Source organism: Astatotilapia calliptera, chromosome 4, assembly GCF_900246225.1.
Source record: "Astatotilapia calliptera chromosome 4, fAstCal1.2, whole genome shotgun sequence".
NCBI lineage: Eukaryota > Metazoa > Chordata > Actinopteri > Cichliformes > Cichlidae > Astatotilapia > Astatotilapia calliptera.
Genome location: NC_039305.1, coordinates 8,860,282 through 8,882,941, shown reverse-complemented (window position 1 = coordinate 8,882,941; position 22,660 = coordinate 8,860,282). Strand labels below are relative to the sequence as shown.

The 22,660-nt window shown below is 38.4% G+C and overlaps 1 protein-coding gene across 4 annotated transcripts in view; it reads left to right on the top strand.

Annotated features, from left to right (window-relative positions):
* The first annotated feature begins 5,117 nt into the window (after positions 1–5,117).
* The window catches only part of gpatch8 (G patch domain containing 8), a 28,418-nt gene continuing 10,875 nt past the window's right edge, over positions 5,118–22,660 (top strand). The window contains exons 1-4 of one of the 4 annotated variants that reach the window (XM_026164433.1): positions 9,206–9,269; positions 10,192–10,227; positions 15,848–15,866; positions 18,905–18,977. In XM_026164433.1, coding sequence (XP_026020218.1) covers positions 18,971–18,977 — 7 coding nt within the window. In that variant the 5' untranslated portion in view covers positions 9,206–9,269; positions 10,192–10,227; positions 15,848–15,866; positions 18,905–18,970. Of the gene's footprint in view, positions 5,295–9,191; positions 9,270–9,840; positions 10,228–13,775; positions 15,867–18,904; positions 18,978–22,660 lie in introns of those variants that run through there. The other 3 variants (XM_026164432.1, XM_026164435.1, XM_026164434.1) reach the window with 3 other exon arrangements.

Below are 22,660 nucleotides of genomic sequence, written 5' to 3'. Positions count from 1 at the left end.
TTATCTGTAGATGACACAGTTAACTATTTTTCATCCCCTTGAAGAGTGCAAACCTTTTAACACAAACCTGCCTTTGAGGTTTGTGTTAAATCCAAGTTCATGTTATTCTCAAATGGCAAAAGAAGTTGTTGTCTACGCTTCCTAAGAGCAAAAGGATTCAAGTAATTGAAATTAAACTGGCTACATGTTATAAATATCTAGGTATCATTGCATATCATAATTTGTCAGGTGAAAACACACTGAAATGCTTGTGTCCAAACTGTTCTCTGTATGGTGCTGCCAAGTAGCCAATATCCATAGACTTTCCCATTGGTTGGTTTTTATCTGAAAATATAAATGGAAATCTCTGCTTGGGCTGATTCCTCCTACCATCGGGGAGTTTAAGTCCAATTTAAAGGAGCAGAAGAATAGTTCTTTTGGTCAGAGGGACTGTTTTTATTATTACTCTTGTACTCGCCTCTGTCAGTGCGCAACAGGGTGGCTGTGGCTACAATGTAGCTTGCCATCACCAGTGTGTGAATGTGTGTGTGAATGGGTGGATGACTGGTTGTGTAAAGCGCTTTGGGGTCCTTAGGGACTATTAAAGCGCTATACAAGTACAGGCCATTTACCACTTACCAATGATCTGTTATTGCATATCATCCAAATGTTTGTCTTGACATGTCTGTACTGATTATCATTCGTATTTGTTTTTGTAATTGTTATAATTTTATGTGTTGTATTTGCTGTAACATCTGCTGCCCTCTTGGCCAGGTCTCTCTTGAAAAAGACTGACTCACTGACTCACTCACTAAATCTCTCTGAGAGTTTTACCTGGACAAATAAATGATAACAATGATGAGTAATCTAACACAGCATATCATCAGCCCCTACGTCATGGTGTAAGAAAAATATCTGTATTTATATGAATCTACCACAAGATGGAGCGATAACCTACTTAAGTCTTTTACAGGTTAATACACGGGGCCATACGACATGCATTGTCCTCTGAGCTTCACTGATGTGAAGTCTAAGTTGTGTGTTTAAATTGGTATCTTTCACGCTCATTATTTTTTATAAACATTTCAATCACTTGTTGAACAGGATAATGCACTACAGATGCAGCAGAACTCACTTGTCCTAAAGAACATTTCAGGAAATCATTCCTACAGTGATACATTCCTACATTCCTACATTCTTCTACTACTCTATAATAGATGAATACACTTGTCAGGTAATAGGTTTCCACAAATACTTATAGATTTCTGTATTATACCTTACTGCTCATTTCTTTGATTTATAGTGTAGACATTATATATTAATACTATTTCCACTACTCTTTTGCACAATGTCAGTCTCTTTTTTTTCCTCATGAATATCTAACTTCTTAAAATGTTTGTCTATCTGCTTCTGCATCTCTAAATGACATTTTTATTAGCCACCACCAATGAATAAGGATTTTGTCATTTAATTTTAGTGGCCAAAATATTGAGTTTTTAATCCAATGTTAGTTTCATTTTTAAAGACAGGCAATTTAATTTAAATGGGTATTTAAAAAAACCTTTTTAGATTAAAATAATTTTCTTAAAATCCTAAACTTCGTGGAGGTTTTCACCTCAAAAATCAAACATGTAAGCCTATGCGCAAGGTAGTTTTAGCAGTTTCATCCATAGAACCATGTTGATACTTATACAATGATGCTGATCTGTCAACGGATCTTTTTAACGATCACTGTCTTTTCCATTTTGTCTTGTTAGAACAGCATTAGCTTCTGTTTTAACCACTTTCATGGAGCTCATCCCACTGACTTCTTCCTAGAGTCTCCCATTTAAATCTTGATAATGTATTGATAATGTTAAGCAATGTAGGAGAATGTTTCATTTTGCTAATATTGGACTTGACCTCTGCCTTAGATATCTGCCTTGACCATCACATTATGCCTCATAGGCTGGGATACTGGATACTGGAGATACTGGTCTGTTTTGGAGTGGTACTATCTGTATAAATGATCTGTTTTTCTGGCTGCCTTCTAAGTGAGTGCCACAAGGTTCTGTTCTGGGGGCTTTACTGTCATAGCTGCTTGCTCTTCATTGCATCTCAAGAACTTTTGATGTCATTTCTTATCACTATTATGCAAATGACATTCAGTTACATATTTGTACCTAAGGTAATAGAACCCTAGGTTCCCAGGCCACATTTGTTAAATTTTCTACCAGGAACCCTCTGGCAACGTTTGCTTCTGCCTTCACTGTGGATGATCATTTTAAATCTCTGGTTCACTCTTGTTTTTTGTCACTTATGAAATACAGTCAAATTGAGTTCCACTGTGTCATAATTTGACTCGGAAATTGTTATTCATGCCTTTATTTCATCATGTTTAGATTACTGTAATTCATTGTTTACTTGTATCAACAAAGCCTCATTGGAACATCGGCATGTTGTTCAGAAAGCCAATGTGAGGTTTTTGATTAAGTCTTCAAAGTGCTCACATTGTTACTCATTCAGCTGCACTGGCTACCAATTAACACTAGAGTCCACATTAAGATTCAGGTTTTGACTTTTAGAGGTCTGCATGAAAATGCACCAGTGTACATCAGTGAACTTTTACATCCATATATCCCTAAAGCAGGCCTTGAGGAAGCTCAGAGTTTATAGGCCTGCTCATTGTGCATCAGACAAGGCTGAGAACTAAAGGGAACAGAACTGTCTCCCACTGAGCTTGAGCACTGTGAAGTTGGTGGATTTTTAAAAAGTCAGCTTTTTAAACTTGCATTGAAGTTGTGCTATTTTTGTTGTAAAGAACTTTGTGATATTTAACTTGAAATGTGCTTTACAAATAACATTTTGTGGCTTCATCTGAAAAACGTTCTGAGATGCCCTTAGGTGTGGATGCAAACCAGAGAGGGTGACAGCCCGGGAGGGGGTACGTTTCTGTACGAAGTAACATTTTTTGACACTTTTCTGACCAACGGCAATAGATTTTCTTAGCTAAGTATTCCACTCAAGCTGATTCTGTCATTTACAAGCATCTTTGAGACAGAAATGCATTTTTGTTTCCAAAGTAGCCTAGCTTACAACTGTCTACCAAACTACACGTTCCAGACAGAGAAATCCTGTGTGCCTTTCTAGTTATTTGGTATATAGTGCTTGACCATTGTCTTTTACCTGGAAATTGTCTTGCTTGTTTTAGCCATTTGCATACATTATATAGCTACTGTTTGTGTACCTCTTTACATTCCATTTGCATTGTGTATGTAATCTGTCATGCACCCATCACTTGTGCAAGCATTACACAAGATATTTATTTGAAACCAACCAGTTCAATACTTTTAGTATAATATACCATCTGATTAATAACAGAACACAAACAATCTATTAGATGTTGGGTTCAAGCTCATTTCTAATTGATGCAAAGTGGAAAACTATCTTCTGGTGTGACAAACTAACATTTGCTTTTAATTTAGGCCAATATCTTTAAAAATACAAGGGTGTATTTGTACAGGTTAAATGTAAAAGTTAGACATGCTGCTATCCTTTTGACATATTTTTCTGGGAAGGTCTTGCCTACTTCAACAAAACAATGCCACATTTTACAAGTATTACAACAGTGTGGCTTTGTAGAAAAACAATGCAGGTGATAAACTGGCACACCTACAATGGTTTCATGCCACACATTATGCATCATGAAACAAAAAAAAAAAATGAAAAAGAAAGCCATGAACCGTAAAACAAACAAGAATGTCAAACAAGAATAAGAAAATAGTTTTGCTTTCGAAACTACAAAACATGCTGCTGTCCCAGCTTTTTAAAAATGTAGGCCTAGATGTTGTTGAGATCAAATTCCAAATAAGATGTTTCACCCTAACCCCACCCCCCAGATCAACAGGAGTTGAGAAACCGAACCAAAAGAAGTACATCTTGGGCCCCTGAAGGTATTTATCTATATCAGATATCATGGCATCATCGTGTTGCCTAGTAGCCACTGAGCAACAAAATAAAATCACCAGTTATATAATTTACGCACTAGTAACACATAAAAGGTTCATATAATGTTTCTTTCTCATTTATATCAGCAAAGGTCTGATTATACATCCTTAGCAACCACCTAGCAACGGTCTAAAATAAGGTAATTTTAGCATAGAAACGACATCTACAACCTCTATTTTTTGAAGTTTTCTAGGGTCATGTAATGCGCAAGGGGAGATACTTAATAATTCTATGCTAAATTTCACATAAACAAAGCCTTTATTTATTTGTTTAATTTATTTATGTATTTGTTCGTAAGTAACCACCTATTTAACCTATTTAAATTTCTTGCTGTTGTTTGCATTCTGCTATGATAAAGCAGAAAGCACTTTAAATATATATACATGCTTATCTTTTAGTTTACTAAAATGAGTAGTCTATTTAATACAATATATTATCATGTGAGAAATGTGTTGATCTAAGGCCCTTGGAGGTTCTTATCTATATCAGATATTATGGCATCATCATGCCTTGAAAGTAATTAACAGAATACAATGACCCAATATTTTTTGTTTGAATGCTATTTCCAACTTATTAAGTAAACGTAAGCTTAATTTGTTTTTACTGTCTTAGGGCATTAAATTCAATGAAACAAAAAACTAAGTTAGTTTCATTCTTTGTCATTGTTATTTTGCTCAAATATGCCAAACACAACCAGAATGAGAAGAATTGGTTCCATGCCTTTAAGGAGCCCCCTTTTGTCTCACAGCTTTAATTCAAGTGAATTAATTCTTTCTATTATTGAACTGCTCTTACCCTCTTAACCACCCAAAGACAAACTAAAATTAACATGGAAAATATTAAAAACTAAACAAAAAAGAAACACTTTAACAAAACTGAAATGAGCAAACCCACTGTAGAACCTAACAAATTAAAGTGACAACAAAAACTAATAATTTTAGCTAATGTCCTGTCCATTTGTCCTCTTTGAGGCGTAAGTTTAAAATTAGACTCAATCAAAATGTCGGTCACTGTCTCAGTATTTGAGATAAAAACGTTTGTGTTGTCTCGCAAAAAGTGGGACACTAGGTCACTCTGCTCTCCGGTTGCCTAACACTTCAACATTCACACATTGTGTAGACGTAGTCATGTTGATACGGTCTAGCTTTCCATGTACAACGCTGGAAGTTGTTGGTGGATATTGGCAGTGAAGTGTAAATTCACCGCAGAACGTCCTCCCCACCACAGCGCGCTTCTGTTGGACACAGACTGAGCGAGTACACAACTGCTGCTGCGTTCAGAAAATGGCCGACAGATTTTCTAGGTTCAACGAAGAGCGTGATTTCCAGGTAATGCATGTTAAATATTTGGTCCACCTCCATATTTTTTAAAGTGTCGAGGTGTTTCAGTAAGTTAATATCTATTTGAAGGTTAAGGACAGTTTTGACGTATCGTGTACACCATCGTGCATTTCGCTCTAGATCCCCGTTGCTAGCACTGCAAGCTAGCTATGCTAACGCTAGTGCACTGCGGCTCTTTTGATATTAACTTGCCTTACGGCTCAGTGTTCGCCTGAGTGCTATATTTGACCCATGTCTTGGATTATCGTCTTCATTATCAACCGTTTCTTTCTGAAACTACAAACATTTAACCACGCAACAGCAAAATAGATACTGGAGTCCCAATTAGCTCATTAGTGACCTTGGGCATTCTGATTATTTTTCGACATATGCTAAGGATAGATAGTGAGCTAACATAGCTAGCTTGTACGCACATTGAGCTGTTGTAGCATTAATAGCCATAAATGACTGTATTATTTTGACAGCTGAAATTCCACCACAGTTGGTCATCATCAGGTCAAGATGAATCTAGCAACAGATAGCTGTCGGATATTATTCAGAAATTGCCCCCGGTATCGACTTGAAAACACAGAGTGTAAGTTAGGAGCATGTTTAGCGACACATTTTAAGTACAGTGTCCTTGGTCATTCATATACTGATTATCTGCTAATGTAACTGTGTAAATGAACTGTCTTTTAGCATTGGTTTCACACCGATGACACTTTTGTTTTGTTTCCACCCGCATTTAAACGTCTGGCTGAATATTGACACAGTAACTGGGAGTCTTTGTAAATATTTTGCGTTATCTTAATAAGTACATCTCCGATGCCAGTTAAAAATCTTATGTTTGTCACATGACGTTATTCAGGTTGTATATTTGGCTTGGTTCTGTAGCTGAATAGATTAATTTCACAACCTCTGTTTGAGCTGTTTGTCCCCCACAAGCCCATCTTGGATCTAAGACCGCACCCAGTAGAAACCAAATACTGTTATGCTTACTAGACTACAAAATAAACTTGCATCTTGACTGTTGGTATTGTTTAATTATAAACCCTTCGCTAGAGGGTCATTCGTCCACTGTGTAACTCAATTCTTTCAAACATCTAAACCTTTTTTTTTTTTTTTTTTTAAATTCTTGTGGACTTCCCACTTTTGACGTTGTTGTTGTTGGGCGGTCTATAAGCTGTTACTGCAAGTGAGAATAAAGTAACTGTTTTAACATCTGTTTGAAATGTGTTATCTGGTTCAAAGATACTTCAAAAGAGTGGATACATGGCAGTGTGGCGATTTGAATCTCAGATATCATTCTGATGCACATGTTAATGCTTTTCTGTTCTTAATTACAGTACACTAATGTGGAAGGAGTTTTAATAAATAAAACAAGCCCATCACCAACACATTTAGCATGGAGATTTCAAAACACTGATTCTAGGAAGCATCACCCTATCTATTTGAAAAACTTGCATTGCCTCATTGTACATACATGGACATAGTTCAGTTCTTTTTGTCATGTCTATGTCCCCTTTATTTTATACTTTTTGTAAAAAAGCAGGAGACTTTCTGTGTTGATAGCAGTGTTCAGGCTGGGTTAGTTTATGAGTTTAAAGCTTTTAATTGAATGCTAATCCATGGATGAATGCTTGTATCTATGATTTCTGCTCGTATTTCTTAGATTTTTCTGTTCCGTTATTAAGATACATTTTAAAAATGACATTAAAGCATGTAATCTTTTGGGCTGGTGTTAAGCTTTTTGGTTAAAGTTGGGTGTATTTTGGTAATAGTATCAAACATAATTACAGTTGGAAATCAGCTGTTTCTTTGAGCAGTGTTGTGACAAACTACCAGACATGCAATTAAGTTCTAATTATAAGCTTGCATATAAGAAACTGTTTTGTTTTTTTCCCCTCTGCACCCACTGTGGAACTTGTTTTTTTTGCTGGTTTGTCAGTGAGAGATGAATTGCTGTGTGGTCTGAATGAGTCTGTTGAGGGCAGCTCCAGCACAGCACAGTAGAGCTCTGTATGTGAGAACTGCTGCGAAGGCATTCATATGCTCAGTATTCAGAAAGTTTCTCTCTGACTCCATGGATAAAAGCTTGCTGCCAAGCAACACTATTCAGGAAACACCCACAGATGGTCTACCTAATATCTATAGCACAACTAGCCCAACAACCCTGTCCTCTTTAATGACTTAGCAGTGCTGTTGGACCTGTAGAACATGACTAGTCTTGACTTGCAGAATAATATAACACAATTCATGAGCTCCTGCATAGAGTAACTCTCATTTCCTAATGCGATGTGGTATGGGACATCTATTTAACTGCAATAGCACAAGTGGCAGTTTACTCTCGTAATGCAGATTGGAGAACATGGTCAGAGTCATTTCTATGCAGCACTGGTGTGGGGTTCATGTATTAAGAGTCAGAGTGATGAGGAAGCAAACGGCAGTGAAAATTAGAAGTCATTGTGGTGGATAGAGGCAGTGTTGATAGCACATTAAGTGGTTTGGACAGAAAGTCAGTAGAAGAGGAGATGAGGGGGGAACTGCAGGGAGCCATCGATTTGTTCACAAATAAGCCCTTTGCGCTTCCCAAGCAGCTCTTCTTCTCATAATCCCCGGCTTCGCTCATACTGATGCAGGGTCCTGTTTCGTCTGAATTAATGACAGCAAGTATGGCATCTCATCACCTCATTATAGTAGGCTGAATTAAATAGTTGCTTATCTCTGCAAAACCAGGCTTCCTGAAAAAAAAGTGCTGCAGTTCCATTGCCCAGCCACATAAGCATTGGTTTCTTTTGTTTTTAAACAGACATTTCTTTTCAGAGTTTCACAAAATGACCAAAGTGATGTATGCTGTAGAGTATTAACAGTTATCATCCAGTGCAAGAAGACTTAGGAATATAGAGGGAAACTAAATATTCTTCTGCTTACAAAACTTTGCTTCTTTTTCTTTTCTATTTTTTTTTAATAGTTGCTTTTGATTTACCTGTCCACACTAACCTGTTTGTAGATGCTACAAGTAAATAGTAAGTAATACACCGTCCAATATCTTTGTAGTCTTTCATAATTCTGAGGGTAGAATAAAGCAAACTCATAAACATGACCTTTGTCTCTCCTCTGCTGCCAGAGAAAGGAAGCCATCTGTCTCTGAGTAGAAACTGCTCTGTAAGCTCACTCCTTCAGTTGGGGTGGTAAGCCCATTACTCACTCTCAGCCTGACCCAAGATTCAGTTTGTATTTCTAAAGCTATGCTTCATATTCAGTCAGATATCCTGAGGAAGCATTAAGTCACTGTAACTGCTGGAAGAAATTTAATGTGAAATAAAGAAATGGAACTCAGCTGTCACTTTAGTTTTTAGTCAAGGTTATCAGATCTTTTAGTTATTTGTGTGCTGGTCTGTTGCTCAGTGTAAAGGGCGGCGTAAAGGTGTACCAGGCACAGGACACTCCTCCCTTCATATTGCTGTCTCATTGTTTTGAAAGTGCAGACATAAGAATCAAGCAATGTGTTGTCTTGAAATGCAGATTTTATGTTCATTCCTGAGTTCTTCCTACAAATTTCTTCCTGTGAACTGCTATCAGTGCTGCAGCAACTAATGGTTATTTTCACTTGCGTGTCTAAGTAACAGCTATTTTCTCAATTCAGATGAATCATTTGATCTCTGAAATGTGAGAAAATTGTGAAAAATTACAGATCTTCGTCTGTGTTTAAAAAGCGTGTTTTGTCAAATTATTAGTCAGAAGACCAAATGATGTTAAGTCATTTTCAAATAAAAATATTAAACTGCTTCTTTTATCAAAGTAGTTGCCAATTATTTCTTTATTAATTGACCAGTTTTCTACTAGTTTTCTACTTTTCTGCTTTCTGATATATTTCTACTTTACACTTTTAAATGTGTCCATCAGGGTGGGAATCACTTTGACCAGTATGAAGAGGGTCAGTTGGAGCTGGAGCAGGCATCCCTGGACAAGCCCATCGAATCGGTAAGGCTGCATCCATCATCCTGCACCATTGGACCAGCTGTGAGAGTGGATATGATTGGTCCAGGGAGCAATAAGAACAACACCTTTTACTCCATTCATACTGTCCGTGTAGCTGCATCCAGTGTTTTCTTGAACACATTGCCACCTAACTTGTAGAATCACTTGTCTCATGTGCATTAATATCCTTTAAGTCCCCCCGCCCCACTTCCCATGTCCTATGCCTACTCCATTTCTTGTGTGACAGTTCAAAATAAGTATGTATAGGCTAGATGTTCCTGTTTTATGTAGAGCTTAAAGATAATCGTTAGATTTTTGTATCAGTTTCCCATTAGTCATTGTTAGTCATCTAAGCGCTAGGAGAAGAAATTGCTGTGAAACCATGGAGTGGATGAAGCACTGTCATTAGTGGCTGGTTTTTGAGTACTTACAGAAAAATTCATACATATTTTAATATGAAAACTGCATACACGTTACACATAGGTGTAGCATGAGTTTATATGCTAAACAAAGCTGGTCACTTATATTTTTTTATGAGTCACTTTGAGATTTCAAGGCTTTTTTTAATTTGTATTTTTTTTTATTTAATTTATGTAGTCCTAAATAAAGTCTTAAAAAAAGGAAGACCAATAGAATGCATTTTGCAGTGCAGATATGTTTTTAAAATGACCACATTAGTTAGTTTACAGTTGTATATCTGATTGTTTTGCAGTTTGTCAAATTTATGTTTATGAAAACTATGCAGTGCTTATTCCACCCCATTTAGCAAACAAGCGAGTGCACATTAGATGGTGTGAGTGGATACATTTGTGTTTGAGTGAGTGTGTGTCTATGTAGCTTTAGAATTTGTGTGTTAGTGTTTGTGTCTATAGGACAGTTATCTTATTGTACACAACTTGGGGTGTTCGACATTTCTCTCCTGCAGCGAATTGGCCCCTATTAGCTAAGCAGCAATGACCCGGTTTGTATTTGCACGCTCTGCTTTCTTACTCCTATCTTTAGGGTCCTTGTAACGCTTCTCTGACTATCTTTCTCTCGCTCTCTCTTGCTCTCTCTCTCTCTCTCTCTCTTTGGCTATCTCTGTTTCACTACTGTTAAACTTTACATCTATTCTCTCTCTACCTCAGTTTCTCTCTCTCTCTCGCTCCCTCCCTACTACACAGTGATTCGGTGTACAGTACCCTCTGTCATTCTGTGCTGGCATGGTGCTTGTGCAACTGGGACTGCATTTTTCGCTGAAAAGGCACTTCGATAATAGCGCAGGCAGCTGTCTTCTTTCTGTCTTTCTTACTTTCTCCATACCCCCGTTCTGTCTCTCAAGCAGTGTGGTGAGCAGGCTCAAACTCTGCTTACTTTCAGTTTTAGGTCACTTTATGAAGCATGTCAGATAGAATCAGTAACCACATAGAGTTAAATAACTCTGAAATACAATTAAATTATTATAAAAACAGAAACAAATTCTTTAATCACAGAGTATACAATAGTAAATGAGTATAATGATGGATGAAAAATTATGAACTCAGGTGAATTATAAGTACTGTAAAATAATTTCTAACCTCAATATTAGCTTGAAAAATAACCTGCATGTTTTGGATTAAACATAGCTGTATGCTATAAAAGGATTTTACCGAGCCCTTGATTTGACCAAGCCTTGTTGAATTTTTAAGAAAGGGTAGTAGGTAGTACTCTGTTAACCAAGAACATTAAAAGATTCTATCTATGTAGAATTTTATGTATGAAGCAGTTCCTCACAGATACAAAAATGATTGTACCGTGTGGGTGAGAGAGGGAGAAAACAGTGAGGGGGAGAGAGGTGGCCTGCTCACCCGGCTTAAGTGGCTCTTTTGCTCCTGCGCTATTATTTGTGGAGGGGTCCTGAGGGCCATGCTGCAGCATCACACAGCTCCTCACACGTCAGCAGAGGTGTTGTCAACTGTCACTTAATTGCCAGTACCGTTAGTGTTATTGAACATAATTGTTTTGGATGGTGCATGCTCAAAAGCAAGGTGATTTTACCGACAGTGCTGTGCAAAAGTATTTAGGCACCCACCATTTATTCATATTTTCCTTTCAAATAGCTAGACCTTCTTGTAATTTTTTTAAGTGGCCTTGTGCAATAGCTCTCCAGTCTTTCTGAAGGTCTTTAAAGGTTTTTCTTTGGACATTAAATACTTTTTCATGTATTTTAAGACTAGCTCTTAAAACGAGAGGCCATTTTCAGAGGCTATTGTTTCTTTGTTTTTTGTTTCTTTTCTTCTTCTTTTTTTAATGCCACTTAACACTGACCTGTGAGTAGGGATGGGTATCGAAAACCGGTTCTTGTTGAGAATGGAATCGTTTGCCATTTTTGCAAACGATTCCCTTATCGATTCCAGTCGCCCCGAATGACGTCACCACGTTGCGGAGCGTCATTTACCTGGCAGGAAACATGGCGCCTAAGCGGCTCAAACGCTCAAAAGTTTGATTATACTTTATGAGAACCGATGACAACAGGGCAACTTGCAAAGTAGATATTTCATTTAAGGGAGGAAACACTACGAATATGCAAAAGCATTTGCTCACAAAACACGCGATGACACGCGTTTTTAATTCCACTCCGGACTCGTGACTCTCAACCCAGCAGCAGCGCTAACGTTTGCACGTCCTCTCCCGTTAATGCGGCAGGTAAATAATCAACTAACAGTGCATATTATGTTAGCGCAATCTGCCTTATTACAAGACCTGCCATTACTGTACATGTAGGTGACCATGATGAGAGAGACAGACAGAGTCTGGCTCAGATGCTGGCAGTTCTCGCTGCAGTCTACCAGTAGCGTCTCCTTTCAGGCCAGGATAGACGAATGTCACCGAGCAGTGTCTAAGTTTGTGGTCAAAGGCTTGCACCCATTTGCTACAGCAGATGCCCCCGATTTTTGGTAAGTGAATGTGTTTAATTGTGGGCAGGGACATTACTGGATATTCTTGTGTAATTGCCACAGAACAATTTATGTTATACTTTGTTATTGCTACAGAAGAATGTTGCAGCTTTAAGGCAGGGATGACTCCTGGAGTTGCTTTCTCACTGCATATGCTTTATTTCACAATCAGATCGATTCGATAACAAAAACATACAGCAGCTCCTCTCCTACTCCTAGCCCTTCGCTGCGGTGGAAAAAAGAACGACTTCAATCCCCTTCAAGGAACATACGTACAAAATAGTTTTCCTGATACACCAATGGGGCGTTCAATGCCATCTTGTAAATATGAGTACTCTAGCAGAGTAACAGTTCAAATGAAAAATACACCAGAACAAACAAGCAAACAAAAAAAGAAGTGTGGGGTACCTTTGAACCAATGAACAAAGTATAACAATTTATACTTTTTAACATAACCCGACCCCGTCAATATGTGATATGTCTCACAAGAATATTTATTTTATTATTTTACATTTACAATTTTTTTTCCTGGGGACCCTGTGACACCCCATTGAAGAGCCGTAGGCTGGATCTCTCAAGATCTCACTGTTGGGTTTGTAAGGCCATGTTACTCCTAAATTTCTATCTTGTTCAAAGAGAAGATATAAAACAAAGCTCTGAGCTAATCGACCTTAGTGTTCTCCTTTTTTTTAAAAAAAAAAAAGAATCGATAAGAGAATCGATAAAGAATCGAATCGTTAAACAGAATCGAAAATGGAATCGGAATCGTTAAAATCTTATCAATACCCATCCCTACCTGTGAGTAACTGGAGCATAAAAAAGGCACCTTTTCAAGATTTGAACCTGTGTTGTTTCTACTCTACTCATAACTGAAAATGTAGCAAAGAACCACATTTAAATAATATCCTTAGGCACTTTGTCACTAGCCCCATGTAATGTTTTTTTAAAAAAATATTTGAGTTTCAAGAACTGGAGGACAAAATGGCAGGCCTTTAACAAAAAAAAAAGCAAATAAATTTATCTGAAAGAAAACATTAAACGTGAGAAAAAGAAACATGATATTGTTATCAATATGTGTGGAAGAGTTCAGGAGAGGGGTACAACCATTTGTAAGACCTGTTGTAGGCTCTGTCATGGTTTGGGGCTGCCTTTCAACCAGTGTTGTTTAAGATCTTTTCTAAATTTAAGGAATTATGATCACAAAAAATACGGGCAACACCTTCATTTTTCAGCCTGACAACGGTGCAGTGCAGTAAAGGCATGCCTTTTTATAGAAATGCACACTTTGGAACATTAACAATCATTGATTGGTTTCCCCAGACCATGGCCCTCAACATTATTGAAGCACTGTGAGATCATCTTGGCTGAACTTCTGTTTTTGAACAGAACTTCTGTTCTGTTCAAAAAGCAGCCATCATCCAAAGAAGAGTTTTTAACTGACCTCTAATTAGCCTGGAATACTATTCCTGAGGACTGCTTAAATAAATGATAAGAAAGCTTAAGAAGGTTCAGGGTGTGCTGATGAATAAAGGTGTTCATTCCAAATTTTGACTTTCATACTCATTAGAATTGTACAAACTGTTTTTTTTTTGTTTTTTTTTTGCAGATGTTTCAATAAGTCGCTTCACCTATTTCCCATTCGCTAGCAAAATATAAATAACCGAGGGGTGACTCACGACTTTTGCACAGTACTGCAATGCAAGCAAATATCAGATGATATTTGGTGATTCAGAAGATATTATGAGGCTGTTCTTAATTTTAAATTTTTTAAAAAAAAGGTGTAGTACAGTTTTTAAAGCAAAAAACGTAACTATATTACGCTGACCAAATCCCCAAAAGCATGTTTTAAAAACAGAATTTCATACTTGGATGTAAACGACACATAAATAGAAGTAGATCTAAAAGTCTGCATTAAATTTTAAGCGAAGTTTTTATGTTGACACTTCTATCACAGCTTCCTTAGTGAAAACTTCTAAGGCAGTAGAATTTGTGGCACTTGATCACCAGTGTTACATCTCGGAGCTGTTGGTGAATGCTTTGGCCCAGCTTCTCGGAGCCCCTCTCCAGCCACTTATTGTGTGTGATCTATAGGCAGCTAGAGGTCTGTGGTACTTTATTGGGATATTTTTTTCTCTTCCTATCTTTCCCATTTGGTCTTTGCTATTTTCTCTAACACTGTTTTTTGCATTGCATGTGTTAACTTGATAGCATTCAGTACTATTTCCGCTCAACACTCTGTCTTAATCACAACTACAACCTTTTCTCCCAGACTCATTTCCCCCACGTCTCTTGACCCTCCTAGTCCCTCAATCCTACCATCCTCCTTCCTTCCCTGACCTGACCCAGTACCAGAGCGATATGCAGTGGGCAGCCTCAGAGCCACAGAAACCACACAGATGTGCAATCCAAGAAACATGAGTATTCAGGCCACAGGGAGATTTATTTCTTTATTATGTATTTCTAGGCTTCTTGTAGACATTATGATTGTCTCAAAGTTACCAAGGTTCTAAGAGGAACATTTGGGTGACAGTGTATCAGCTGTTACTGAAGTATGTAGGGTCTTGCATTACAGCCAGACAGTATCTGACACAGCTGTTTGTCCTTGTTTGACGTCTGTCACATAAAAGGTAGGAAGAACAACAGCACAAGCAAAAGGTCAAACACAACTGACCCACATTTTCACAACACCACAGGCTCTAAATTTACCACAGCTACCAAAGGGGTCATAATTGAGACTATCACAAATGATTTAAGTAGCTATTGGACATCAACACACTCTCACACACAAAAAGAACAGGAACACTTATCTGTTTGGAGGTGTTTATTTCTTAACTACACTGCTAAATTCCCTCACCTTGAATTGTGGCTTCAGAATTATGAGGTAAGTACGTGTTTTTAGTTATTTTATTTTAAATAAATGAAATAAAATTGACCCCCCCCCCCTTTCTCCCTAAATTAGTAAGTGAAATCTTTAAAATCTGCCACATCTACACATACAAATAGGCTTATTATTTTATTTTTTTGCCTTTTCATGCTCTTAGATGGTTGTTTTCATTTAGTCATACGTAGAGTAACTGACAACTACAGAGCTTCACTTTCAAGGCAATTGCTAAAATGAACGAGGAGCTGCAGAAAGCAATCTTGTCTACCACCACTGAAAATACGTGGTTTTTGTTAGCTTCGGTCCATACGTTTATGAGTATGCCTGTCCAGTGTTGGCATGTCTTTGTTAATCTGAGCTAAAGCAATTTCTCACACCCTGACAGGGACACACACATACTGTCTCATTAAAATGGCTGCATAGGCTCTCACTAAAAGTAAATACTCTGAGGTCTCTAAATGGGGTCCCCTGCATATCACTTTCCTTTTTACATATATGTTGCCATGCACTGTGCCATTGAAAGCACATTGCACACTCTTGAACACCTCCTCTTGTAGAGGTCTTTGTTTGGATAACATTTTCTATTTTTTTTCTTTCTCTTATATTAACAGTCAGTTGGTGGATTTATTGAAATGCCTACCTTTTCTGTTTGTATACAGTATTATGTTTGTTTTAAAGCAGAGAGAGATTTGTATTTTTAAGAACTAGAGAAGCTAGCAGAATTGCAGTTGAAAGCGTTTGGCCGGTTTCTTACGTTGTGTCACGTGTGACTGTTTTTTTGACAGCCCAGTATTTTAAAGCCAGGTTCGTATGGAAATGCCTTCACTCCACTTGCACTGCTGTTGGACTCGCCGTCGTTGCTTTCATCTGTCTGTCTGTCTATTCTTTTGGTGCACTCGTCTGTTCAACACCCAGTCTGCTCCTCATCTCCGCCCTCTAACTTTTGCTGAACACATTTTGAACGCATTGTTTTCTTACTGTCAGCAGTTGGAACTGTTGCCTCATCCAACATGCCCTTGCTGGGTTTTTTTTATTTGTTTGTTTAGTTGTTTTTTGTTTTGTTTTGGTTTTTTTTGGGGGGGGGGGGGGGGGGGTTCCTAGTATAATTACTTGATTTAAACTCAAAAGATTGATTTGTGAAAGGGAGCATATACATTTATGGCACTTGAGTCTGAGTCTTTTTTTTTCCCTAACAACCACATTTTGTGCTGGAAAAATAAATCAGCTAACATCAATTGCGCAGGGGATGAGGGAGTGCCTTTCTCAGCAGTTAGTTCAGGGTGGATTTTATTTTCTCAATTCCTTCTTCATAGGTCAGCTAATTCCCCTCATCAATAAATGCTTTTCTGTGTAGAGTCTTGTCAGACTCCAATATTGCAGTTAAGGACAGAAGCAGGTCCTGTGTCAAGAACAGGAGTGGCTTTCACTGCAGCAAATTCTGCAGTGTTTTCCCCTAACAATAAATTCAGAGCACATTTTGTCTATTAGGCATGAAGAAATGATCCTTAGTGGCCATAAAGCCTCTAATTCATATAAGTCCTTGCCCAACTGCTAGGCAGCAACAAGTAATAAACAGTGATTTGCAAGACTTTTTAATTTAGCCTTCAGTGTCCTGATTTAGGAGTTGATTCAGGCAGTCTGTCTCCAGTTGCCTTCCTGCCATGTTAGTCCCAGCGCATATTTCTCTCTTATCTCATTCTACAGCGGAAAGGATCTGACATTTGCACAGTAAAGGAGTAAAAAAAAAAAACCAACCCATCAAACTGTAACAGAAACAAGACGTGAAGAATTTGAGTCTTTCTTGAGCATTTGCTGCAAACATCAGCCAGATGATTTGGATATGTTATTCGTGTCACCAAAATGCAAAGTATTTTTAAGTTTCCTGAGTATGTCATATTGTACAAGTATGTCACTTGTAAAATAGGGCAAAGGAAGGCAACAGTTTGCTTTGAAAAACCACCTTAAAAAAGGGCTACAGCCAGATGTATCTCAATTAAAGTCTCGTGGGCGGAGATGCAGTATGCACACTGCGTGTGTGAGTACCACTCCCCTTCACATGCACTAACTCATACAAGCCCAGTTCACTTTCACCACCCTAGAAACTCACCCTCATCATGGCTCAGCCTGCTCTGTTCTGCTCCCAACCTCCTGTTTTTACCAAAGAGAACTAATTGAGCCCCGTTGAGCCATCACTTTCCTCTCTGTGCCTGAACCACCTGAGACTAACACAGTTGGAGTTTTGTTAACCCGCCCACACCCCTCAGCCCGCCCCACTCCTCTGTATGTGTACCATTCACAGTGCGCTACTAACACCGACGATCCTTTTTGTTAAAACTCTTTAACAAAAAGCTGCATGCAGTTTTTTTTTCTGTTTAAACCCCTTCACTTTCTGTTTGTGAAAGTTGATGTCAATCTCTTTGTGATTATAAATATCCTTTTTGTTTGGTTTGTATGTTTTTTGGTAGAATGCAGCACTCTGGTGAATGTTAGACAAGCTTGGAATAGTTATAATCACAACAGCAAAACACTGCTTATTAAGAAATCTCATCGTTACCTGTTTATTTGTGCTTGAGGATGTACTGTAGTGTGTAGTGGTGGGACGGTCTTGCATTTCACTTAATGTTTTTGTTTTCTTGCTGACCCATACTAGTGATATAACGGTCTCCGACATGCACATTTGGCCCCACAGTGTGCTAAGAGTTCCTGTTGTGTATGTTTTTGCACTCCTCTTGCCTCTTTGGTTCATTATCAGTTGCTTGATCTTGTGATGCATTTGTCATAGAAATCATTAGTATTAAAAGAAAAGCCTTGCACGCACGTTCAGAGGCCTCAAGTAGTTTGAAGGTATGTTTTCTCATTTCTGAATACTAATGGTATCTATGAAAATATCAAATTATAAGTGTTGAAATTGGTGGGATGTGACGATTGATAACAGACCAGAGCCGCTAAGGATGTCCAAAAACAAGCACAACAGCTATTTTTCGTATATCTGGTGGGGCTACATGCACACAATGTGTTCCTCTCTTCACCTGCACACCCGCATATCCCCTCACACATGCATATTCTATCCACCCTGGGCCTTGTAATGGTAATCCAAGGCCCACTAGTTCCACTTCTGTCTCTTCCTGTTGCTATCATTTTTTGTGACAGCTGCATATGTTTCATGGTGCTCTCCTCGTCATGGTTACAGAATCACAGCAAGCTTGGAGTTTCTGGTCTTTGTTTTGTTTATGCTAGATTTCCATACCTGTTCTGTGTTACTTTTCTTTGTGTACTGAGATCTTGCTCTGTAGTGGTTCATATATGTATGCGTGTGATACATATATCGCCCTCTCCTTCCTCCTTCCTACTCCTCCTCCTCTTAACTTCTCAGTTAGTGGATGTGACTTCATGTGTTACCTTTATCAATGGAAAAATATAGAAATAATCACGCCCAGTTTCTTTGCCTAATAAAGGTTTTTAAAATGCACTCCTACTTCAGGAGGATATCTTGTAGTTTACAGATTACATATAGCCTCATGTATTGTTCATAGTTGAATTCAACCCTTCCTCTCAGTCTCCCACTTTTTATTCCCCCACACCCAGCCTCCCTTACCACTCTTTGTGCTGGAAGACACTGATTATTACACGCTGTAGGTGATGACGATAATGACGATGGTGTTGGTGGTGGTGGTTGTGCTGATGATGGTAGCGTGATCTGAGTGTTATTTATTTATTTTTTCTTTGTTAGTGTTTTTTTATTTTAATTTTGTTTTTATTTTATTTTTCACCCGTGCTACGGGTAAAGCTCCTCTTATTATTGGAATATTTTTGGTTTTTTTCTTCTCTTCTCTCTCTGCTAGGATAACATCGGGCACCGGCTGCTTCAGAAACATGGCTGGAAGTTGGGCCAAGGCCTTGGCAAAACCATGCAGGGTAAGGGCACACTCTTCTTTACACTTAAGTTCAATGTATGATGGTATTGGAACACTATGTATCATTTTCTTTCCTCTCACATTCCCCCTTTTGTATTATTTTATTTTATTTTTTTGTGCTAGATTTTCTTTTCTCTTTATCTTTTCTCTGCCTTCTTCCTTTGTATCTGGTAGTGTGAAATTGATTGTTATTCAAGGAAACATTGTAGTTGTTTTTTTGCTCTCATACTGCTGTTACTTTAAACTGAAAGAGGGAAGAAAATATTCTTGACCTTGATTAAGACTTAGGGAAGGGACTTTGGGGCTTGGGAACTAGAATGGAGCTAGTCATCTTCACATAATGCTTTAGTTGACAGCAAAGTTGAATCTGCCCTTTGTTCACATTCAGATTCAGTGCTTTTGAACATACAGTTTGCTGATATGGTGGTTTCTTTGTTGCCTCCAGGGGACATATTTGTTTTATCTATTTCAGATCATGCCCTGAACTTGAAAGCATGTGCTGATCATATCAGAATTTTCTAAATATGGGATAAATAAAGTGTTTATCTTATCTCATTTTTAGCTAAATTGGATTTCTGTTAAAAAACATGTTAAAACATGAGTATTTATTTATTTTGGTTGGATAGGGGTGCAAATAAATGAGAACACATTAGCTGGGTTTTTTCCATTGCAAGAACCTTTCTCAGGGACTAAAGACTTTTGAAGGACCTCTTGATTTTAACTACAGAGGCCCAGAGACCCTCTGGGGGAGTTATTTTACCCCACAAGTCCCTGAACGTTGGAGTGAGACTTGTAGCACTGATTATTTCTGATTCACTTAGTTACCGACTTGTAGCATTTTAACCAGCACTTTGACCAGGCTCATCTCTCGGTCACATAGATGGTAAAAACCAGTTTTGTTACTGTAAAGTGAACCTCATAAGCTGGCAGTTTATAAATATGTTAATCAGCAAGCTAGTATTGAACAGAGTGATGATTCAGAGAAATGCAAAAAAGAAAGAAAGAAAGATGGTTTTACAGCCATTATGTTCTAAGTTCCTAATAAACATGCCTACACCTCCGCGCACCTCCACAACCCTACAGGAATGCACTGCATTGCCATATTTTTGTAATCAAAAAGAAGTTTTTATGCTGTCCATTGTGTGGTTGCTGTGTGTGTGCTGGTCATCACACGACCTACAGCTCTGAGACCGCAAACAGAAGTTAGAAATAGGGACCATAGGTCCACTAGTAGCTAGCAGACATTTGATCAGACACTGTGTTGGACAGTCCCATTAGTTGAACACTTATTGTATCATTAAACTCAGTGTTTACATATTACATTGTATTACTCTATTAGTTTAAGGATTGCTTTGTATTTTGAGAGTGACTCTGAAATGCTCAGTGACCTGTGCACTAGAACAAATTCTCTAAGATGTAAAAGGCTTTAGACTAAAAAGCTGCATTAAGAGAGGTTTACTTTCTCTTGGCCATTCATAGTAATCTAATGGCCTTGTTTATATTGAATTGCACGAACTTAGAAGGCTGCACATAGCTGAGCGTGCGGGTTAGACCTTGGCCGACGTTGGCACCTCATTAGCTCAGACCTGCTGTGCTCATAGGCTCATTGGCTCAGTGGCAGTGGTGCAGAGCCTTGGCATGTCTCCACCAAGCCATTTCCTGTCTCTTCACTGGCTTTCCTGTTCTCATCAGCATCTTCATTTTCTCCTTTTCCTCCCCTTTCTGTTTCTACTCGTAGCCTCACCCTTCCCTGAATTCTGCCCAAAAAGAGTGATGTATAGCATTCTATATGAGTGATGTCAATGCCTTCAGGGCAAGCGAGTCCTTGCAGTCTGTTAAGAGTGGAGCTTGTTTTTCTACATAGCTTCTGGTATTAATCTTATCTGCCTCCTCCTCTATGTCCCTTTCTATCCACTGGATCCATAACATTTTAGTCATGTCTGACTTATCCATCTCCCTCGCTCACTTAGTTTTGCTCAGTTGCAATGCTTTCTCAAGTGCATTGCCCTTCCTGTAAACCTAGCAGCAACATCTGTTTTCAATATTGGCATTTTATTGAGAAACACCACTAATACTGCAAAACAGTGAAAAGCACACGCCCAAATTACATAGTTGTCTTAAATGTGTTGGGGCTTAGGCAGAGCTTGTATCTGGGTTGCTTAAATTTACTTGTCTTATATATACAGATCTATAAACATGTGTCCAGGATAGTGCTGCTTAATTGTTTTCATCTAATCCAGATTTCCTTGTTTACATGGTTCTGGGAATAGGATTTTTCAGTACACTGTATTGCCAAGTAAAAGAGTGAGAAAAGGGGGTCTTGAAAATGTCTTGGACTGTGTGCTTGACAAAATTTGAACACAGACTGCCTAACTAAACAGTGTCCTTAGTTTACCAGAATAATGGTAAGTGTTGACATTTGGCTGACCAGTAGAGGAAGACGAACATGATGAATCCTCTCTCTACTGTTAACATAGAGCTGTTATGTATTTTTTGTTGGTTTTATTTGAGTGTAGAAAGGTATTAAAGTAAGGTAATCACTATAGTCTTTACCTTTTTTGCTCATGCAGAATTACAGCATGCATGGTCTGTTCTTTCCATGTTAAAATGTTGCTTCTAGGAATCACTTGTCCTCCAGAGACACTGAGCTCTCGTGAGCTCTGGTTGTTGAGTTTTATTGTTGCTGCCACCCTAGCAGCTCTCACATGTACATATATGGCCTTGGCTCCTAGTGTTGTCTCTCATAGGTATTCTCAGGCTGACCATGGCCAAGGACCAGAGTAGGCCAAGAGGCTGCTTCATTTCTTTCTGGGCAGGCTGACAAGTTTATGGAGGGTAACAACAGCAGAAATTTCAGAGCTTAGCGTTCAGTAACCATCATTGTTTATTTCCATCTGGCCATGAACCAGTGAATAGCAGACTATTTGATGTGATAAGGATGTGTGCTTTGTGTGGAGGAGAGAACAAGTTGCAGAGGCTGACTGTGCTCTTGTTTTTGCCGCTGGCACCAGTCATGAGATTATGTAAGCATCCTGCTTTGTGGGCAGATGAGACTGCGGCAAATTGTGTCCAGTTGTTGTGCTGGAATTAATGGCCCAGTGTTGGAGCACGCTATCTCCTGTTGAATTTTGCTAATATACTTAGGAGTAGGCATATCACATAGGTGAACCATTGCATCTCATTGAAGTCTGCTGGATAATCACTATAATCTTCCTCTTCTTTCCTGTCCTCTTTGCCTGAAGAGACGGTTGATGAAATTTGACATTAAAGCATTGTGTCCCCTTTTTTAAGTTTTTCACTGTATTGACTCTGTTCTTATTCTTCTTTTGTCCCTTTTGCCCTTTTTTTAGGTAAGGTTTGTTGGATCCTCTGTATGTCAGTGTGTGTGTGTGTGCGTGTGCGTGTGCGTGTGGGTGGGTGGGTATGTGTGTGTGTGGGTGTGTTTTCTTTTCCCACTCTGCAGTTGACCTCAGTGTAACACCCCTTTTACAGTTTATCATAGGCTAATGGCCTCTGTCAGCTTCCTCTTCTTTGCTTTATAATCACTAAACCTTTATTTCAATCTGCTTATGAGTAATGTGCTTCAATTTGAACAAAGGACGATCCATTTTAAATCAAGGTAGATTTAGGAAGCCATGATTCATTCAAAATCCTTAGAATCATCATCTCCGTGTATGTTAGATT